General features: G+C 43.0%; 1 protein-coding gene across 4 annotated transcripts in view; it reads right to left on the reverse strand.

The window, feature by feature from the left end:
- The window catches only part of BICD2 (BICD cargo adaptor 2), a gene marked incomplete at its 3' end in the record, with an annotated part of 97,120 nt that overhangs the window by 63,247 nt on the left and 13,002 nt on the right, over positions 1–20,871 (reverse strand). For 3 of the 4 annotated variants that reach the window (XM_082487574.1, XM_082487572.1, XM_082487573.1), the window contains exon 2: positions 14,732–14,821. The exons of the other annotated variant lie outside the window; for it this stretch is intronic. In XM_082487574.1, coding sequence (XP_082343700.1) covers positions 14,732–14,821 — 90 coding nt within the window. The remainder of the gene's footprint in view (positions 1–14,731; positions 14,822–20,871) is intronic. 4 annotated transcript variants of the gene reach the window in all.

Genomic DNA, 20,871 nt, shown 5'->3' on the forward strand with positions numbered 1-20,871 from the left:
CTCTGAAAAGAAAGGAAAAAAAACCCAACCAAACAATAAACAAAAAGCCAAACATCCCTTGCTCACAAAACTGCTTGCTAGTATTCAATGTGGAATCTAATTTTTGCAATTCCTTCCCTTCAGACAGTCTTTGTTACGTAAGAAAGGCAAGTATTAATAGCTATAAATCTCCTGGAGAGCAGTTTTATTCCCGGCTCTTCAGTAAATTTCTCATAGGACTCTTTGGACAGCCGTTTCATCACTTTCTGCTTCAGTTTCCTGACCTACAGTAGGGAAACAACAGTCCCAATGCCCTGTGAAATACAGGAGAGTAGTAAATCTACAAAAAAGGAGGGCAGGAACACAATAAACAAGTTTTAGGTTTATACTTCCCGTATTGCACTGCCTCATTACATGAAGAAGCAGATGAAACCAAGCTAAGCTCTCATCCCAAGATGTACTTGTCTCAAGAAAAGATTCACACAGCCAACACAGGAGGGAGGACAAAATTCATCCGTGATAACGCCCCAGCACTTTGCAGCTGTTTTCAAAGGCAATCTTTACATTAGTAAGTTTTCTTCATTTAACTTTGCGATAAACGTAGTTTGCTAGGAAAAGCACTTAACTTGTGGACTTCGTAATAAAGGCGAGAAGCTCGTGCTCACTCCTGACTTGCACCCTGGGTCAGGACTAGTATTTCCCCACATATTTCCATATCATCACACCACTGGCCAAGGGCCATCTCTTCAGAATCATAATCTACAGAAGGAGCACATTTCATAGAATCATCAAATGGTTTAGGTTGGAAGGGACCTTAAAGCTCATCTAGTTCCAACCCCCCTGCCATGGGCAAGGACACCTCCCGCTAGATCAGGTTGCTCCAAGCCCTGTCCAATCTGGCCTTGAACACCTCCAGGGATGGGGTCTTCCATTATTACAGAAAGAATCAGACGACAGAATGGAAAGCAATTATACAAGAGAGTATTTTTTCCATTCCCATTTGATCTTCTGTCCTGCAAACAGCACCACAGTGCTCATGAAAACCAACGCATTTCTGCTAGTCACCACTCTCCCTAATTCCTCAGACAATTACTTCAATAACCACTTTTCGAGATTAAAAGGTAATCTTCAGAAGTATAAAAGGGATTTGAAAAACAGGATCAATCCAGCACGATAAAGGATGCTGGCAGCAAACTACGCAACTCCTGCCCAGGCCCTAATTAAGCACGGTCAGTTGGAAGGGAGAGAGGAGGCATCACTGACTTCCTACAGCCTGCACACCCAAGTGTGTGTATTTTTCTCCTTTAACCTTTTCATAAAGGAATTGGGGGGGGCGGGGGGGAGGGAATAGGACATGAGTGTCCCTCGTGCTCTTTTCTGCTCAAGTGAAACCTCCGTGGTCAGTGCAGGTCCCCCAGCGGTGTTAACCAAGCCAAGAAGCGCATTTCTCCCCGTTTTCCAGGCTGTGCATCCCGCCGCACATGATGCTGAAATGTCAAGCAGCGAAGGGGCAGTCTTTAATAAATGCCAGGCTGCCCTTTCCTCTGCAGCGAAACACTGCTAGATGAAGCTAATTGTACACAGCAGATGATCTGACATGAGGCATTAACCCTTGCTTCCACTCACTCAGGGATGTTTAAGGGCTGAAGTCACATTACCATGTACGGTGCACTACCACAAGCAGGCTGGAATGCGCACAATGTGTTCCTCCAAGAGGCATGTTAAAAAGGAGAGGAATTAGTTTCAAACTCATTGAATTGAAAAGCATGCATAGATAGGGGAGAAAGGTGATAAAAGAGAGCTTGACTGAAAATAATCCCTTGCCTTTCTCAATGATGTCTGAAAAGCAGAGCAATGCCTGCATGAGAGCACCAGGAGAGCAGTATCACGGACGTAGCATCACTAGAGTAAACACACAACAGAGGTGTTCATCTGCAGTTTGGGAGCGCTCTAGTAGATGCATTTCAGTTTCTTATCCACTGAAAATCAAGCAGGATTTGCAGAAACTGCCCTTTTAGGAGGCTATCATTAGCTGCGCTTCCAGTGAAGAAGGGGTTTATCCATCAAAAATTAAATAGAACTCAAACCCTCAATAAAAAAAAAAAGTGCAGTTAATCAAGATGTCCTTTTTTTTTTTTTTAGTAAGGATAAAAGTCACGAGACCCAAAAATCAAACAAGGCATTTTCCTTCTTTACAACAACTCAAAGAGATTCAAGGCTTTTTTCCCTTCAGAAGGCTTGGTATCGATTAGCAGAGAACCCCACACATCCCCCCTCCTTCAACTACAGGCACTGAAACGTGCTCGGGGCACACACGCTCGCCTTTTGGTGTCGCGAGCACAGCCAGTCCTGCCAGGACTCATTACTGTCCAAGGGGAGGGACCAGAGAGCTTGGAGTTAGAAGGCAATGGACATTAGTCACAAGGCATTTCATTTGTTACCGTTCCCTCCTGACAGCATCACCCTCACCGCAACCCCCTGTCCCTGAAGATGCCAACACTAGTTTTGTTTCACAGTTCGTGCTATAAACCAGCATTCGCATCTTCCCAGTATCTTCCCAGGTCTTCTCTGTCACTCACAAGCACATGCACCTACTGACATTAAAAATACATTTAGTGACAGTGCAGAGCATTGTGTCCTGTCCTGGGGACAGTTAGCAGGACGGTGCCCCCGTGACCACATCAGAACCTGCCGCTGCCTCCACCATTAGACATCTTCCTGGGAAAGCCATCCGGCTAGCAGCCAGCTTCAAAGCCTGCCTGTGAGTACGTGGCTAATCAGCAGCTGCTCTAGCTGTTCTCAGCGACTGGAATGGGCATTCATCCAAGGTTTGGGTTTGTTGGTTGGTTGGTTTTTTGGGGTTTTTTATTGGTTGGTTGGTTGGTTAGTTTGGTTGTTTGTTTTGTTTTGTTTTGTTTTTTAAGAAAAATTACTGAAACTGTAGCAGGGAAGGAAAATTAAGAGGCCCCAAATGCATTTTTTGGAGCTTAAATTAGAGAAGAATGGCAGTTTTTGTGTACGTACATTTGTGCTTTCTTATAAATAAAGAAAAGGAGAGCATGTGGGGGCAGGAAGGTAAAGGGGAACAATACAGAAGTCGACGCAAAAAAGTCCTCCTTTCAGGATAATTTCAAGCCTGATAGATGAAGGAAAAAAATGAAAAAAAAGCTATCCTGAGGCATCTTTCTCTCCTCTGCAGCATAACAGATCAATGAACTAACGGTCTTGTCTGCTGCAAGCAGAGCTCAAGACCAAGCCACAAAGAAATGAAAGATGCTGCCGTAGCTGGAGATGGGCGGGTTAAGGAGTTAGTGCTGCTGAACATCTGCGCTATTTAGTAGTTTGAGAGCAGAACAGACAATACACTTCTACTCGGGAGTGCAAAGGGTGCCCTTCACTGCTGACTGGAGAATCAACACACAGCTAAAAGTCGCTTCCTCCAAAATCAGATTGCGGAAATTTTGCTCATTGATTGCTGACTTTTAAATCGTTCTGCCAATTTTGACAGAATGCTTTACTTGGACAGGCCAGTTCACCACGTCAGTTTGACCCTCTTAAGCAGGCCACCGGGTCTTCATCTTGCCCTGCATACAAATCAAGAAGTGACTGCAAACAGATAGGAACAATACTGTCCCATTAGACTATTGCTCTTCTACAGGCACTTGAGCTGAGCAAGTGTCAGGACTACCATAAAAAATGATAGTGCAGAAATTTGATATAGGTGTTACCAACAATGAAATAATTATTGAAAACTGAAAACCAGAATCAGCGATCTCTAACTATTACACTAGATCCCTGGCAGCTGACCACAAAGCGTAGTAACTGAAGCCCATTAATAGTCCCGAGAAGATAAGTGATGAACCTTCAAAGGGTGTAACGGACACTAGAAACATTAGAAAAAGCCCGTTCCTTCTTAAAATGTTAACTCTTTACTTAAAAGTCAACAAGATCATACTGAAATTATACTCTTCATAAAGGACAATGTAGGGTTATCTTAAGTACGTGCCTCACACAGCCTTCATTATAAAAATTCATTGAAGAGAAAACTTTCATCAAGTGCTATTATACACAAAGATACCCATTGCTGTCCAGCAAGCACCTGATCAAGAAATCACTGGAAACCGAGCAAATGCATCATGGAGATACCTCTGCTGACAGTATTGCATTCCTTCTCATCTTTACCTTCAACCTAGGAACATAACTTGACAGTGAGACAAGCACTAACTAATATTCAATACCATTAGCACCAGCGTTTCCCCCCCATACAGGTGCCTTTTCGCTCTTTTACGTTTAGCCTTATACATCGTACCATGATACTATTCCCACAGAGTCAGTTCACCTTTTCTTACAACTAAAAACTTCTGCAAGTAGATAAAAGAAAAACCAAATGAGATCTTGGCTCTCTAAACACGTGTGACTGTATTTAAAGTTAGGAGGACTTACACTTAGCTGACAAAGCGAGTTAGGTGCATTATGTCCTTCACATTAGACCAAAATGGAAATAGTATAATTGCCACCCCACATGCACACCCCTAAGAAAAAAATCTTTTTTGTTTATATTTGAACATCTGTGAGCAGTTTGACTGCAGTCTGGAGGCATACGCAGTGAGAATGCGTGTGGCCTTGTGGAAGCAGGACTAGCCAGGTCCCCCTGTGGCAGCCTCCACTCTCCAGCCCAGCTCCACCACTGGTTTCCTCCAGAGACCCAGCCCACACTCAAACTGCAGCCAGTCACAGCCTGGCTGCCAGTACAGCCACAGGGACGGACCTCAGCTCTGCATTTGTTCCTTCCCATTGCGAAAGGTCTCGTCGTTCCACAAAGTTGGGAGCAGGCTCTTTCTCCCACGCTCAAATATCCCCAGGGGCTAAATGCAAACTTTAGCTCAGCAGCAGAAGTAGATTCACAAACACCAGCTCACCGTTGATCCGGTACCTACTGGGAAGTCACAAGGCTTTTCAAAACAATCCATCACTCTCTATCATGCCAGCCCACCCCCCACACAGTCACCAAACTCATCTTCCAAGAGGTGACACAACGGTAAAGATTTGTGCACACCTCAGGAAAGAGTCCAGCCCTTGATCTGGCTTCGATTTTGTTAAAATAATGGTTTACGCTTTCTTTGGTGAAAGCCTGGTTAATACACAAAATAATTCTAGATTGCTTTTCTGTAAAGTGTTATGGTTTGAGTTGGAGCAGGATTAGTCCTTCTGGAGCATCACTGCAGCACAGCCTGCTTATCATTAGGTTCCTGTTAAATAACAGACTGTAACTGTGAAGAAACAAAATGACATTGCAGAAATGCAGGGTATTGGGCTCCTCATCTACTCCTACAAAGGCCTGCTGAATGCCCTTCAACGTGATGGGTTAACTTAATGATTGAGAGATGTTGCTGCAATATTATGACTACTTTTCTACAAAGTCAGCATAAAAATAAAATACCAGATATAACACCTCATTCTCACACAAGAAAGATTCCCTATTAAATATGAACACAACCCACTCATGCAACCAATGTTTAATTGCAGAGTTCTACAAGGTCGACCAAAAATTTAAGTTGGTGCTGAGGGAGCTGCTCCCTGGCTCGGCACCCAGACCCAAGAAATTAGACTTAACCTCTCTCTCACCTCCTCTGCCTCAACCCAGCATTTGCAATTAGAGAGCTGAGAAGACTATTGTTTTAACTGGGAGCAAGTTTGAGCATTTAGGGATGAGAAGACACAGCTTCCACTCACTCTTTAATTACTGGTACCACCAGTACGCAGAGTACAGCATTGGAAGCCTCAGTCTATTCTCTTCAGGACTGACACTTAGTGTACTGTATGAGGCTTTACTCCCCAACAAATGACCTTTTATCTATCTATATCGCTAAAAGCAAGCATGAAATTCTGCAGTAACACTCATATAACTTATTTTTCCTTTTTTTTTTTTTTTTTAATATAGTAGTTAATGGGCATTAGCATCTCATTGAATGAGGAATCCTCCTGACTAAGAACAACACTTGCCTGCTGAGTGGGCTCCACCCACTCAAGAAACAACAAGAGGAAGTAAGTCGCATCCTGCAAAACATATTTAATGTAAAGCTTCTTACCCTGCTGCTTGTTGAACAGGATAGTGGCTTCTTCTGATGTGGCAATAATAGAGGCTTTCGTGAACAAACCCCGGTCTGCAAGCAGTCAGAAATATGGTTGTGCAAACACAGCCCAGCACTTGTAAATACCTGTGAGTTGTTACTATCAGAATGAACCCTGACATGAGGCACTTTGAGGGAAAATAAAAAATTTTTAAAAATAAAAAATAAAAAAACACCACACCCAACCTCAGACTAATTATTTAAAATACCTAAGCACACTTTTAATCACTGAAGTAGCAAAGGAGACTGAACAATATCTGTGGAATCACTTACTGCACATGTTGAAGATACCTGTGCTCACGTGAGCTCAGTTCCTCATTTACCTTATAGACAGCGTGCTTTATAAAATATTAGTCAGACTTTTTGGTTTTAGTGGTCTTCAATCATTCTAACATATGCACACAAGTCTGCACAAGGCGTATCATCAAATCTACCATTAGCAGTGATTTCTGCACTACAAAAGCAGACCTTTTCTTGTTATCTTAATAGTCTTTTCATTAAAAACTCCTTACACCTGAATAGCAAATTTATTTTCCACTTGGGACCTGAGCAAAGGCCCAGTGAATTTAATCCAACTACAGTTGGATAATCTTTTGTGTCCAGCTAGTACATAAAGTATTTACAACAAATCACAGGTGAGTCTCTTGGTTCCATTTCACACTTTTTGCTTGCAGCCTACATCCACCAGGCTTCACACTGAACTACTGCATATCTACTTTGATTGTAATCGTTGTATATTGTGTAAAAAAAAAAAAAAAACCACAACGCTAGACACAGATGCATTTGCGCCTTTATTTTAAAGTTTGAGTTAAAAAGCAAGACAGGAGGCTTTTCCCATGGTTTAAAAAAAAAAAAAAAAAAAAAAAGGAGGACAAATGCATTTCAATGCACATGACTCCACGAGACACTTTCTGGGGGAAAGGGAAGGATTAGAGAAGCGAGAACTACAAAATACAGGAGAAAAGAAAGCCCTGGTGCATGACCGCAACACTGGCAAACATGAGGCACAGGCTTCCTCTCTAGCCTCATCCCTCTAGCACCAGTCCCACCAGCAAAGCACGCTGACGCAGAGGAAGCCACCCCATCACGTGTCCCAAATGCACCGGTAGCTATTTTTACACAGCCCCATCGGGGTTACAGCAGTCACCACTTATGTCATAGCAGAATGCCTGTCAAAATAAAAAAAAAAAAAAAAAAACATGCCGTTCTTGCCAGCAGACAGAAAGAGCAAGAGGTTTTGCTAAAATGGATAGCACAAGAGACAGAGCTGCACACAATCCCATAGGCGCTGAAGCGAGGATGGATTCCGCTCCTTCATGGAATCCACCTGGTTCCAAGGGGACTGCACCCAGGCCCCGCTATCCTGGGACACCTTACTGCTCTGAGGGGTTCTCAGTCCCCAAATTCTCATGACACTGCATCAGCAGCAAAGCAAGTGATCCCTCCTTCTCTTCAAACATTTAAATATTTCTCATACTTCTCATGATTTAAGTTCAGTTTTGTTTTCCACCTTATAAGCAAAGTCACAGTCTCCAAAGCTCAGACTTGACAGTACCACGGGTTGCTTTGGCACCCCTTATGTAGATTATTTCAAGTGCCATATTGTTTCAATAATTAGAGAATGTCTGCAATTACTATCAACAGATTCCGGTTTGCTTTTTATGCCCCATGGCCATTCCTTGGAATAGCTAGAAAGTAAATACTTATCCTATACTATAAATTTAAAGAAGAATAATGCACTACCTCGGTTTCATATTCATTTTCCTCAGTTTTGTAGATACACAACCACTGTATTTCCAGATACCTATTTTCCAAGTACTTGAGGAACAATAATCAGGTATCGCCGTACTTTGCGTACAGACCTCAGACTTCATCACAGGCTCCACTCGAATAATAAAGATAGCCACATTTGCCACCAAATAACAAGAGGTGGCTTAATTCCTGTTACCACACAGGCAATCGCAGACAATCCAACCTTCCAGCACTGGGCTTTGCTCATTAACATCGAGTTCTTCCATTATGAGCAAAAACTGCAATTCTGTAGAATTTTACAGAATTGCTTTTGAAACACCAAGACACTTTAATACATTGATGAAATCAACATTAACACAAGCCCATTCTTTTATTTCCTTGGCATCAACACTTCCACACCTTGACATCTAAAGGCATCAAAAGGAGCCATAAAATTCCAGGGGAAGACAGAACAAAAGGCATCCACAACATTAACCACCTTGACATTCCCAAACAAAAATGGATGTCAGAGCCACGCATTAACTAGTTGTGCCACAGTAAGAGAGAAAGGTATTTCTCTTCTGCCTACTGAGTGACTCCAAAGTCACAGGAGCAATTAATTTGTAGTTAACTATTGACAAATACCATTCTGGCTCAAAAATATAACTTTAGAACAAAGACTGTCCTGTTCCCACTACCTGTCCTAAATTTTACAGCAAGGCCTTAAGTTCTGCTTTAATTCACAAAATGGTAAAGATTTAGACTGATAAAAACAAGTATAGAAAACAGACCGTATCAAAAGAGATACCTAGCCTTCATATATGCTACACAGTTAGATTCTGTTTGTATCACAGAAAGAAACAACCACTCAGTACACATCTGAAATCTTTCCCAGATTTGCAAATATGCCATTCTGGTAGTGATTTCTTGCCTCTTTTTTGTACCATTGCTGGTTTTAGTAAGACAACTAAATACACCCAGGAAGCCTCAATCAATAGAGATGCTAATTTTTTCCATGGTCAGTGCTAAAAAAAAAAAAAAAAAAAATAAAAATTCATCAAAACACAGTCTTCGTTCTTCAGCTCTTAATGATTTTAATAAGCATCATGTGTTGTTTAGAATTATAAAGAATTACCGCTCGCAGGCTGTGAATGCAGAGGTCCTGCTGCTATGAATTACAGATGCCCATTAAAAGCATCGATCCTTTAGTCCTTGCCAGTCTTCCACCTACGCAAGGCCCTTGTGTTTGAAATGTTGAGCATTCCTTAAATTAGGACTCTCCAAATGACTGAAACTACGTCGCTTTACAGGATCTTGCAGCCCCCTTGGCCAAATTCATTTTTTTCTTCAATTAGATCTAAATTTAGCACAGTCAGTCTTACAAATTTTCAATTTATCTATTACCCCGAAAGTGCAGAGCTCACCTCACAAGGTTTTAGTCTAACACATACAAACACACAAAAAATTGCCCCCGTCAACAAAAGGGAATCTTCACTAGCACCGAGCTGCTGTGAAGGCAAAGCTGAAGCAAAGTCAGACAATGCAGACAATTTCCAGTTTGTGCTCTGCAGGTCCACACTGACCACTGCGAGATCAGGAGCCAAATATAACCCAAAGGCAGGCTCCCTGCCATCCTCCTCCCTGACAACACAGCAGAATGGCATGGATCCAAATGGATTGCATTAAAACATTAAAGCTTATGTTATTTTATGTATCCTGCTCAACCTGCAAGGGAATAAGGTTGTTGGAAACTCAACAGGTTAGAGCAAGAAAAATACAGGTCAACAGCCAAGGAAGCTACAAGCTGGGACGCAAAACACACAAAACACATGCAGACAGGTGCAGGGTGCACAAAATAATAGAGACTTTATTAGTGGGTATTGCATTTCTATTTATGAAATATAGCTACACCAAGAATAATCTTGTGCAACAGCAATCAGCTGGCAATCATCAAAAGCACAAAGCCCTTCAATACCAGTCCTGCAGCCTTAAGCCCCTTTTCAGTGAGCAGAAAAAAGGTTACAGGCAAGTTACTGCGGAAATGAGGAGTAGGTAAATTAAAATCAACAGACTCATACAAAATTCCATGACAGAGGCCACACAGTTTTGATTTCGGTAGGAATTAAACAGTGCATGCCAGCACAAAGATCACCAGAGCTATGATTATTCCTGGCAGCCGCTTTTCAGAGCTGCTCTTCCCCATATTTACAAAGGAAGGCATGTCTCCCTGAAGTTCAGTCCCATAAATACAAACAGCGAACAACAGAAGTGACTTCAGGCACTTCAGCTGGAAATAATGGTCTTTGCTTAAATTGCATTGAACACCATAATTAGAAGTTATGAGAAAAAACAGATCCTATTCCTCAAAACTGACCAATTGCTCAGCCAAACACAAGTTAGAATGTGTCTGCATGAGATGCATGGCAGAATTAGTTCATTTAGATACTTCCCCCTTCCACCAAAAGATGTCAGTGGGGGAAAAAAAAAAAATAAAAAAATCCGTCTTCTCAAGGGCTTTCCAAATTCCTTCTATTTATTTATTTTTAAAAATAAAAGTCAGGCCAGTCAGCATGGTCCGTGCATTGGAAGTTCAAGTACCAGAGTTTATTTCGCACAGTTTGTTTATGTGGATGTGACGGCACAGATCACAACAGAGACACTACAGATTTGCAGATTTTTCTCATACAGAAGCTTCTCAGGACAGATGTAAGCTTTGTCCAGGGGAGGGGAGGCCGTGAATGAGTCTCATCACTTGCAAGACCTGCTAAATGCAATGGGAGACTCCTTGTCTAGCTACCTTATCACATCAAGTCTGAAATCAAGATAAACTCCAAATTCTCCAAATTGGATGTAACCTGAGAAACCCTAAGAAGGCCTGTGAACATGGTCTGGTCCTGACTTAAAAAAAAAAAAAATTCAGAGGAATTGTTGTTTAAAAAAAAATTTACACCAAAAAAACAAAATAGGTCTTCAGGAAAAAAGCAAAGCAAAGCAAATCAACCGTCAATAGCCTGTCCTTGCCAGCAACACAGCAGCAAGCAAGCAACAGGAAAGAGTCACGAAAAAGCTGTCTTCAGACTGCAAATTAGTTGTACACAATCACAGGCCACTGAAAAGAAACCTGTATTATTTAAAATAAATGATCAAATGATAACAGGACAAGAGCCCGACTATTTTTGGTAATGCCAAAGAGGGTTTTTTTGTTAATTAAAAAACTATGAAAAGAAAACTCATGTAGGTTTTCAAATTATTGGCTGAACTGTAAAGCACCACAACAGAAAAGGAAACATTAAAAAAAAAAAATAATCTTCAAAGTTAAAAGACGCGTCAAAACTTGCAGGATTCAACACAGACAAGATGGAATTACCAAACTCTCCAGAGAATTGCTCCTCAGACATTTACTACATGCAAACAGCAGTTTAACTACAGTTGGAAATCAACAAAAATATAGATTATTACAACAAGTTCCAGAAGAGCGTCTTGAAGACCTTGGTCTTGGGAGTCCGGAGCCAAGGTCTGAAACCTGAAATGACACTAGTGCTACAGAGGATCTGATGAAGAGCAACAAAGATGTTGAAACAGCACGATGGGTTTACATACTACAAAAAAACACACAAAGCATTACAAAGGAAAGAAGCAGATCAAGAGTTGGCAATCTGTTCAAGATTACCAAAAGACAAGAAACCCAAATAATCTACGTTGTTACTTTATTCGCAAGCTCCAGACATTCAAAAATAAAAAGCAGTAAACAAAGTCCATGAATTTTGGAGTCTTGGAAAGCAGATCACAGTTGGAGCTCCTAAAACGGTGGAATACATCTGTTTATAGCTAAGTCAAAACATAAATATATCTTGTATTTCTTTTAAGAATTAATTTCCAACTAAGACTGATACTTCATACATATATCTAGTGAACTGATTTTCTCCCCCTCCAGAAAAATTTTAAAATAATTACACGTGTTTCATCTTTTCAGGAGATAAGAATCTAATTTTTGCTGCCTTGTTCCATGGGTAATTGTTTCCAACTGTACTCTTAGGTATGAAGTGCTACTTATGCAGATCTGGTATGATTGTACATCCACTGTGTAAAGGTGTGCAGAATTCTCTGGTTTGCATGGCAGACAGTAAATACAGCCTTGATCAAAACTGCAAAATCCTGACCACAAATAGCAGATGCCAAATTGCTTGTTAAACCACACAAGACAGAACTGCATACACAGAAACCCAACAATAAGAGGTAAGGGCTAAGGTCACACTATTGGTTTTTAAGCAGTACTAATGAAGTGATGGCAAAGTAAAAAGGAAGTATTTTTATTCCTCTGAATGAGTCTAATCTTATTTTCTTGTGCTCACAAGTTCATCACAGCCCTGATTTCAGCACAGTAGGAGACTGCAGCGAAGTGGCGCAGCAGGAACCGTAGAGGAATATTTACATTCCTCAGCAGTGTTCTCACTGACTTCCATACCCACTAAAAAGAAACAAACGTCATTATCAACTTTAAAAAAAAAAAACGCACACAGGAAACTTCATTTAAGATTTTGGACATGTAAGGTAACTTCATTTAACTGCTGTGTTCTGAACTCCCATTTAGCAGGAACATAATGCAGGTTTTGTTGCCGTTAATTATAATCTGAACATCTCTATAAAGGTTCAGCTGCCTAAGGTCACCTGCCTCTGAACCCCTCTGCCAGCATCCCAGCACGAACCACCAGCTCTTAACACTTCGGTGAGACCAGACTATCTCAGGAGTCATCTAATCCTGGTGCCTGTATACACAAAGAAAACCAAAACCAGGTCTCATCTTTGTAGGAATATTACAAACATTTATATATCTGGTCATAAGTTAACAGGAAGGAAAAAAAAATCTTATGCAATAGAGGATTTTATATAATAATACTTTAATACTGAGGGATTTCATATCCTATCGCTGAAATCACCCCGCTGAAATTCCCCACATGATTTTTTTGCCCCAAGGAACTTGTGTTAAAACATGGAATAAAAGCAAGCTTCTGGCTACGTTTTACAACATCACATTCACTGATGAGTTGGGCACCAATTTCTGCCCCCATTCTTGCCCCCTCCCTCCTTATCAACTGCATGTCCTTATTTAAGAACCTTTTTAAAAACAAACCCACATATCTATTAACAAATAACCTTTTGATTACAGACACAGTAGTTCACCTAAAAAGAGGCATAAAAGCCTAGTGTTAACAAGTGATCAAAAGGCAGTCTCCTCCTTTCCCCAAGGGTGAAATTTGTTGCATATCATGTTTATTAATCCAGATCAGCAAGCCCAAAAGAGAGGTCAAAAGCTAACACAAACACTAACACACACACACCCTCCCCTCCCCCCGATTTATGTTGTGGCAGTAGCCTTGTGTCAAACAACAATAATTTAAGCTACAGTTTTATGCACACAGTTGCCTCGAATAAAACAAACCAACCCACGCTGCCAGGACTGTTCTTGGCGACCCAAGGCTTACGCCCCACACGGCCAGCAGCTGACGAGATGACAGGGACATGGTCATGGGGAAAGCCATCTCCCCACCGCCACCGCAGCCAGGACAAGGACCTTCAGTGAGCAAGAACTTCCTTCTCCCAAGTTTCAAGCCAAATGCAATAAAAGGAAGCAATAAATAACCCCTCCACTTCTCCATATCACCCCTAGGGGATTTCTGAGTACGATCTGCACAGACAGACTGACCCAAAAAAGTTTGAGTCCTCTCAACAGACAAATCATTCAGACCATTGTTGTACGGGTCGGCTGGACAGCAGCCCAAACAATAAGCTGTTTTTAGAAAACAGGGGATTCATCCTCTTATGTGGCATGAGGGAGGGATTTAGCCTTAATTTAGCACCATTTAGAAAAGATTACCCTTTAATTGCAATAGGAGTTGGCAGACACAGGCAGCAATGAAAAGCCTTTATCCTGCAAAGCTTCCAACCGGCCAGCGACAGCTCCGCGGCCAGAAGCAGAGAGCCACCCCGGGCTGTCCCCAGCCGGCCGCTGGGACGGGCAGGATGGCCACCCCAGGCTGTCCCCAGCCAGCCACCAGGCTGGGCAGGACGGCCACCCAGGGCTGTCCCCATCTGGCCACCACTGGCCAGTGGGGCAAGGGAGGTGGCGGGGGGCAGCTGGCGGGGCTGGCCACTCTGCATTCAATGGTGTCCGAAGGAAGACCCAAACCCCTCATTCCTCAGCATGCAAATCCGGCAGAGCCTGCAGTGCTGAGGGGCAGAGAAGCTGCCACAACACACAGAGAGGAGCCGCAGCCTTCTGTAGGGCTCAGTTGTGAATAACACATAGGGCCCAGGCTGGCAGGGGCTCAGCTCGGTACCCCGGCTGGTTTGGGCAGAGATCACGTATCAGGGGAGATGCCGGTTTCTTCCATTTTGGTATTGGTCTGGCCAGGTCAGAGGCACGACCCTGCAGAGCTCGCGGTGCCACTACCATTCCCCGGTGACAGGGTGAGCCAGGCACTGGGCTGTGTTTTCGGCCAGCAAGAGCTCTGCCGGAGCAGACACATGGCATGCCTCAGGTGTAGGGTTGACATAGCCCTGCCAAGATCCAGTAGCTCATAGCCACTCAGGAGCTCGTTACAAACGTTATCTAATTTGCAGCAATCCTAGTGCTCTGCCAGAATGGGGTCCAGGAAATTTTCATTCTTGTTCAAACAGATTTTGCTGCAGCAGTAATGCCTCTCTTACATCTGTGCTCAAACCATAAACTGGAATAATCCCATTTCAGGCTGGCATAGGACATCCCGGAGCCTACTGCACAGTTTAACTCAATCCAGCTTTATTTTTAAAAGTGCAATGAAAAGTAGTAATTTCTATGCACAGACAAGGCCTTAAGCACACATTAAACCTCCTCCCCCTCCACTTCTTACCCGTGCTTGGCAGTGCCTGGTATTTCTGATGGCCTCAAGCCTGAAAGATGATGCTACTGCCCAGCTGGCTGAGCCACGGGAATGAACATCCTGGAAAACAGGGAGGGGAGAAAGGGGCTCTTCAGCAAGGAGGCTGGGAGCTGGAGAAGAAAATGGTTAGGAAAAGACCGATTAGATGAGGAACCATGAAAACAACTAGAGTCAAGGGAGAAAGCAAATTATAAGGAGGAGGCAAAGAGCATGTGTCCACGGGAAAAGAGAAGACACTCAGGATAGTGGCACAGGGAGATCAAGGGAACCTGCAATGGAGTTCAGGAGGAAACAGAGGAAGAGGAATAAAACCAAGAGCAGGAGAAAGTAGGAGTGGGAAGAAGAGAGGCAACCACGTTGCTCTTCAGATATGAGTGGGCAGCCAACTGTCCTCATCCGCTTTACGCAGTAACTGCTTCCAATTTCTTGGCCTAAGGCTAAAGTTTGCCTCCCATGCTGGTCTCCAAGGTAAAGATCGAAAAGCATGGCCTCCAACACAGTTGTGTAAGAGTCCTTAAAAATATCACACATTAATCAAATCTAGCAAACCAGCAACTGCCAGAGACACAAGACTATTCAAGGCATTATTTCAGTCTGTGTCTTTACATAGGATAGGGAAATCATCCTAGCCAGGACAAGGAAAATTGCTGCTTTAAACTTATCAGTATGCAAGAACTACACCTTTTGTCTAGTTTTCACACAAACAAGCAGACCACTTTTGACCTTTCAGCAGCCGCAGAAGCTACAGAAGAGAAAGTGGATGACCAAACTTTCAGTTTCAGCAAGTAAGCACATACTAGTGGGTTGAGAACAGTACCTGACTTGAATAACTGTCATTTGTCCACAGCATCCTTCTCTAAACATTTAAGTTCCCTTCAACACCAAGTAGCCTGGCATTGCGCCCCAAAATGCCTTGGAAGACACGTTAGAGGAGCAAACAGTAGTGGGATTTTGACTTGCCTGGTTTTGCTTTTTAATGAGGAATACATTTTTGCAGTTGTATATTCAGGGTGCTTGTGTAATATTATCTGACTGAATAAACCACTACAAAGTACCACATTCTGGGCAAGCTGATAAGAACTTCATTGCTCTGCCACTCTCCCCAGGACCGAATGTGAAGCAATTCTGCAGCTCATGGACACTGAAGTTACTTCCAACAGATGACTGAAAGCATCTAACTACACTTAAGATGTATCCTGCTGTAGACAGAGAGTAGACCTGGAAGGAAACCAGACCCCAAATATGCAATACATATTGAACACAGCCGGATGGCAGGGACGCAGCAGATGGCACTGTGAACATCGCAGTGTATGGAGTGTATTAAGCTACACCTCAGTGTTCAGCTTCATGAGTTGCTGTAGCACATCTCCATACAGGTTTGCCCTACCCTAGTCACAAAGAGGGAATTGATCAAAAGTACATTTTCCCCAGATTTAGAAGACTAAGCAAGAGGCTGTAGGAAAGAGCAAAGTCAGGACTGAAGTAAGTTTTAATGCTACATTCTTCAGCCATTCAGAATCAAACACATGGCTCTTCGTAAGGGCACACTTAGCATGCTACCCACCCCACCATTTCCTTGGATATCATTATACTTCTTTGCATTCCCTGCCACTGCTGCCCTTGCTGTTCATTCCCAAATGAAACATTTAGTACATCTCTACAGGACTAATGTCTAAAGCACAGTTAATTCAAAACCAAACTACGATCCCAACACAGAGCTGAGCAAAGCAGAGTGCCCCATCTTGCGCTCAGTGACATACTGAAGCAGACCAGTTTTATTTTTCAAGACTACAAAGCAGAATTCTCTCTCTCTCCAAGAGTTCATTTCACATTTAGAGCTGGCATTTGAGCAATCTGATTTGTTGCATTATAAACAGACACTGTTTTCAGGCACATGAAGGCCTCAAAGTTAAAGAAAAACTATAGAAAGGGAGTAAGAGGAATTCTAGCTGTCCCCACAGATGTTATTGAAATTCCTCAAACATAACATTTCAATTATTAGAGCGGTTTTCTGCACTCCCGGAAGAAAGAGAAATAGAAATACACACATTATCTCCAGTCCTGAAATTTCAAGACACTAGATCAGTAAGTCCAGTGGGAAAACACTTTTAATTACTCTCTGCTGCGACAACAGTTCTAAAGGCAGCATTAAGACTGATCTTAAAAGACATGGGGAAGAGTTGAACAACCCAAGCCTGTGCACTGGAGAGCATCCATGTGCACATGACACCAAGTACTGGGCTGTTCCTGATAGCTCTGGCAATCTTTTACAAGTAAAAGCTAGCTTGAGAGCCACACTGGGCCAAGAGGCATGGAACAAAACCGAGATTTGCATAAACTCCAACTCTTGCGGAGGCTCTGCTCCCTTGTACAGCAAAGCCCACTGAAGATTAAGGCCACATTCTTCATACAAAGCCTAATATTATGTGCAATAAGAGAAAGCTAACACATGACTAACACAGCATGGTACTATGCAGCCCATAGAGAAGCCCAGGACAAGAGAAATACTTTCACCAAATTAATCACTTTCTATGGAGATGACCTTGCCACAGAGAACAACGATGATAAGACGAGAAAATACATTCCTTGAGAAGCACACATAGAAATACAGTGTCAACCTTAACACTATTTCAGGCCCATTGTGAGTAAGTACAGGACGGGCCTGTTGTGAAAATAAACAGGGGCATGCACAACCACGCTGGTCAAGAAGAGGCACTGTACACCACAGGGTCGGGTTGATAAACACTCTTTGAGGCCAGTTCTCACAATTCCCAGAGCTAAGAACCCTAAAAGTGAACAGATGCCTCACAGGAGATTCGCCAGCCCCAAAAGTCTCCCTGGATAAGCGGAATTCCAAGAGACGTTCCCCAGCTGCAGTCCCACACACTGAGGAGCATGAAAGGAATGAATGCCTTACTATGCTCCCTGCAAGCCCTAACAATGCGGAGGTCAGAGGGAACATCAGACCAATTTTGATGTTAACAGGCTTTGTGTCAAGTTAAAAGGGTCCATTTGCTTCAGTTCCAATAACTCATTTATATTTTAGGGCGCTTGGCCACACAGGCTAGATTAGAACAACCCGCTACAAACCAATAGAGTAGGCTAATGTAAACCCATACAGCTTTCGTTCCATGCAGATGTATCTGCAGATATTAGCAGCTCCCTGTCACCACATTTCTCACTGTAATCCTGTCGTTTGGTTTCTACCTCTTTCCAAAGTCAAAGGAGTGGGCAACAGGGAATCTTTAGAGACATTTCTCTTCCTTGTCTCTTTCCACAGAGAGGGTAAGATCAAACTGATTTATTTGTAAGTCCTTGGGCGGGGGGTGTCTCAAACATGAAACTGCAAGAAAAGCTACACTTTCCCTACCCGAGCACGTATCCATGAGGGACTGAAATACAGAACATTTTGATGGGAAAGTTTTCCTCCAAACTTCCAGGCCAGCCCGGGGTTCAAGTCCACTGTCACAGCAGCTCTGACGCAATGCCTACATCCCAGCCCTCAGAGGCTCACTCATCTTCCTAAAAACCTCCCAAAATTCAAAAAAGGAGTCACAAGCTAAGATACATACTTCAAGCCTGATTCTACTGGCCAGGAACAGTCTAAGGTACAGTTTCCCTCTAATTCACCACTATGCTTATCTCCACTGGGGACACAGGAGGGCAGGAAAATATAATCAACCATGGCTCACTTGAATCACAATTAATCCTGGAATACAGGATTTCTCCTATCCTAGAACCCCACAGAAGTTAAAGGTGACCATAATTCATGCGCACCATTCTGGGAGTTAAATAGCAGTTTGCAAGGATAAAGGGTAGAATGATGCAGAATACATGCAGGGATGAGAGGAGGGCTTCAAAACTTGTGAACATGAGAGTGATTAGTAGGATCACAGCAAAAACCCTAAAGGCAGGAATATAAAACTATAAAGCCTGTGAAAGGCCTGGCACTGACAGAAGGCAACTCATCTCTGCATTCCTTTCCTAAGAGGTAAGGCTGCAAGTGTCACAGCAGTCAGCATTCCTTCAGCCCTCCCGAAATCCAGTCAAACAACTAACATATCTCACGTGCTCCGCTTGCTAAAATCTAGATTCAGCTACTCGGTCCTTCAGCAAGTATTCACTGCCTAAAAATAGCGGGAAGGGGGGAATCATAAAAATGAGTTTAAACTTTAGATCTGTATCCCAAGCTATGGGGCATATTATAAAGCACAGTATGTTAAAAACAAATATATATAAGTAGCAGAATAACAGAATCACAAAATAGTTGAGACTGGAAGGGACCTCTGGAGATCACCTAGTCCAACTTCCCGGCTTAAGGCAGGGCCACCCACAGCAGGTTGCCCAGGACATTGTCCAGTTGGGTTCTGAATGCCTCCAAGGATGGAGGCTCCATAACCTATGGGCAAAGAATAGCAAAAGAGAAAAAGTTAAACATGGCATGTTGCGTTTGTGGTCACTCACGTATGTGCTATGGTTTGGTCTTCAGTTTCTACGGACTGTTCTGTAGCAACACAAATACACTAGAGGCCGGAGCTAAACAACACCACGGCTGGATTTGTTGCAAGTGACTCAAATGTACTCTTTAAATATTTCTATGATTACTGAAGGATCTTAGAACAAGACTTCATTGTAACCAGTGGGGGAGGGGGAAAATGTTGTAAAACACCCCTACTCCCCAAACACTGCTCTTATTTAGCCAGTTAAGTGCAAGCAGCCTCATTTCCCAGGGATTAGTTTGGGTACTTTGGCTTCAGCCCACCTTTAAATAGCATCCTGAACTGGACTCACAGTAGAGAACATAGGCTGTGCTCATGCAAAAAAAAAAAAAAAAGTACTAATTACCCCTAAAAGAAGAAACTTACAAAAATAGCTGCCTTATATTTCGCCTATTGTGTCTGAAATGAAGCCACTGACAAAGCCGCAGGTGGGAGCAAGCAGATGTCTTTGTCCAACCCCCAAACTGCACCCCAGTGCCAGGAGAGTCTCGTGCACTCATACTCGCATTCCCACCAGCAGATGCTCCCAACCAGCACAGCCTGAGCCCTTTCCATCCCTCCCCGCCTGCCACCATTGTGAGATGAATCACACTTATTCTTGGACAGAAAGTACGCTCTCATCGCAGTCTGTAAGTCAGCTGAGTGCTGTTATGTGTCAGCTTCCCAGTGGAATATCCCCTCTTGTGCTACTGCTCCTCACCACTGTCGCACCTGGCACCACCATCATGGCACCCACCACCACCATCACGGCAGCGGGCATGCTCACCCCAGATAAACCACCACTTCATCAAGAAAAGACACACCAGCACCAAGCTATTAACATGCACATCTGCTGCAAGATCACCATCAGCTCTCCACCACTGGCAAACTTCTCTGCCTTGCAAAGATAAACTTTCACTGGAAGTTGGCTAGTAGGCTAGTATTTAGAGATGGTCACAAGAGAGCGAGACAGCTCTGCTGTCTGGACATTACTTGTCCCCAGGGCAGAACAACATCCCTTCCTCCTAACTATGCTTTAGACAAAGCAGCCTAGGCCAAAGTTTATAATTGTCTTTTTAAGACAATTGTGCATATACTTGTACACCTGGCACTGCTATAATATTAATGTCATGAATATAGAAATCACCAGGTAACCTTTATTATACAAATAAACCCATGCAAGGCAAAACATGGCATATATGCACAACTGAAAGCAACAGTTACACATGGTAATTGGTAACATTCTAAGAAAAACACGACAGGCTTGTAACAGATTAGTAATGTTAAATTTCAAAAAAACCTCCTATTTATTTTTATTTTACTCTAAGCCTTCACTTTTTAAGACCTTTCAGTAAAAATCCTTCATGAACAGAAACAGGAGAGACTTTATAAAAGTTATGCAAAGTACTCTGCTCTCCAACTGCAGCGATTTCACAATCAGCAACAGTAACAGAACACAACCAAAGCCCTGCGGGTTTACAGAGGGACATGGGACGAAGACAGGAAGGAAGTGGAGTTGGCTGACGTCTGTCGAATCAAGCGCTGCGGTTCCCCCTTCTTCTACGGGGAGCTCAGACAGACCTACCGGCCACCACCCAGGGGTCCAGCCTGTCCGCCTTAAACTACGCCCAG

This window comes from Vanellus vanellus, assembly GCF_965231255.1.
Source record: "Vanellus vanellus genome assembly, chromosome: 9".
Lineage (NCBI taxonomy): Eukaryota > Metazoa > Chordata > Aves > Charadriiformes > Charadriidae > Vanellus > Vanellus vanellus.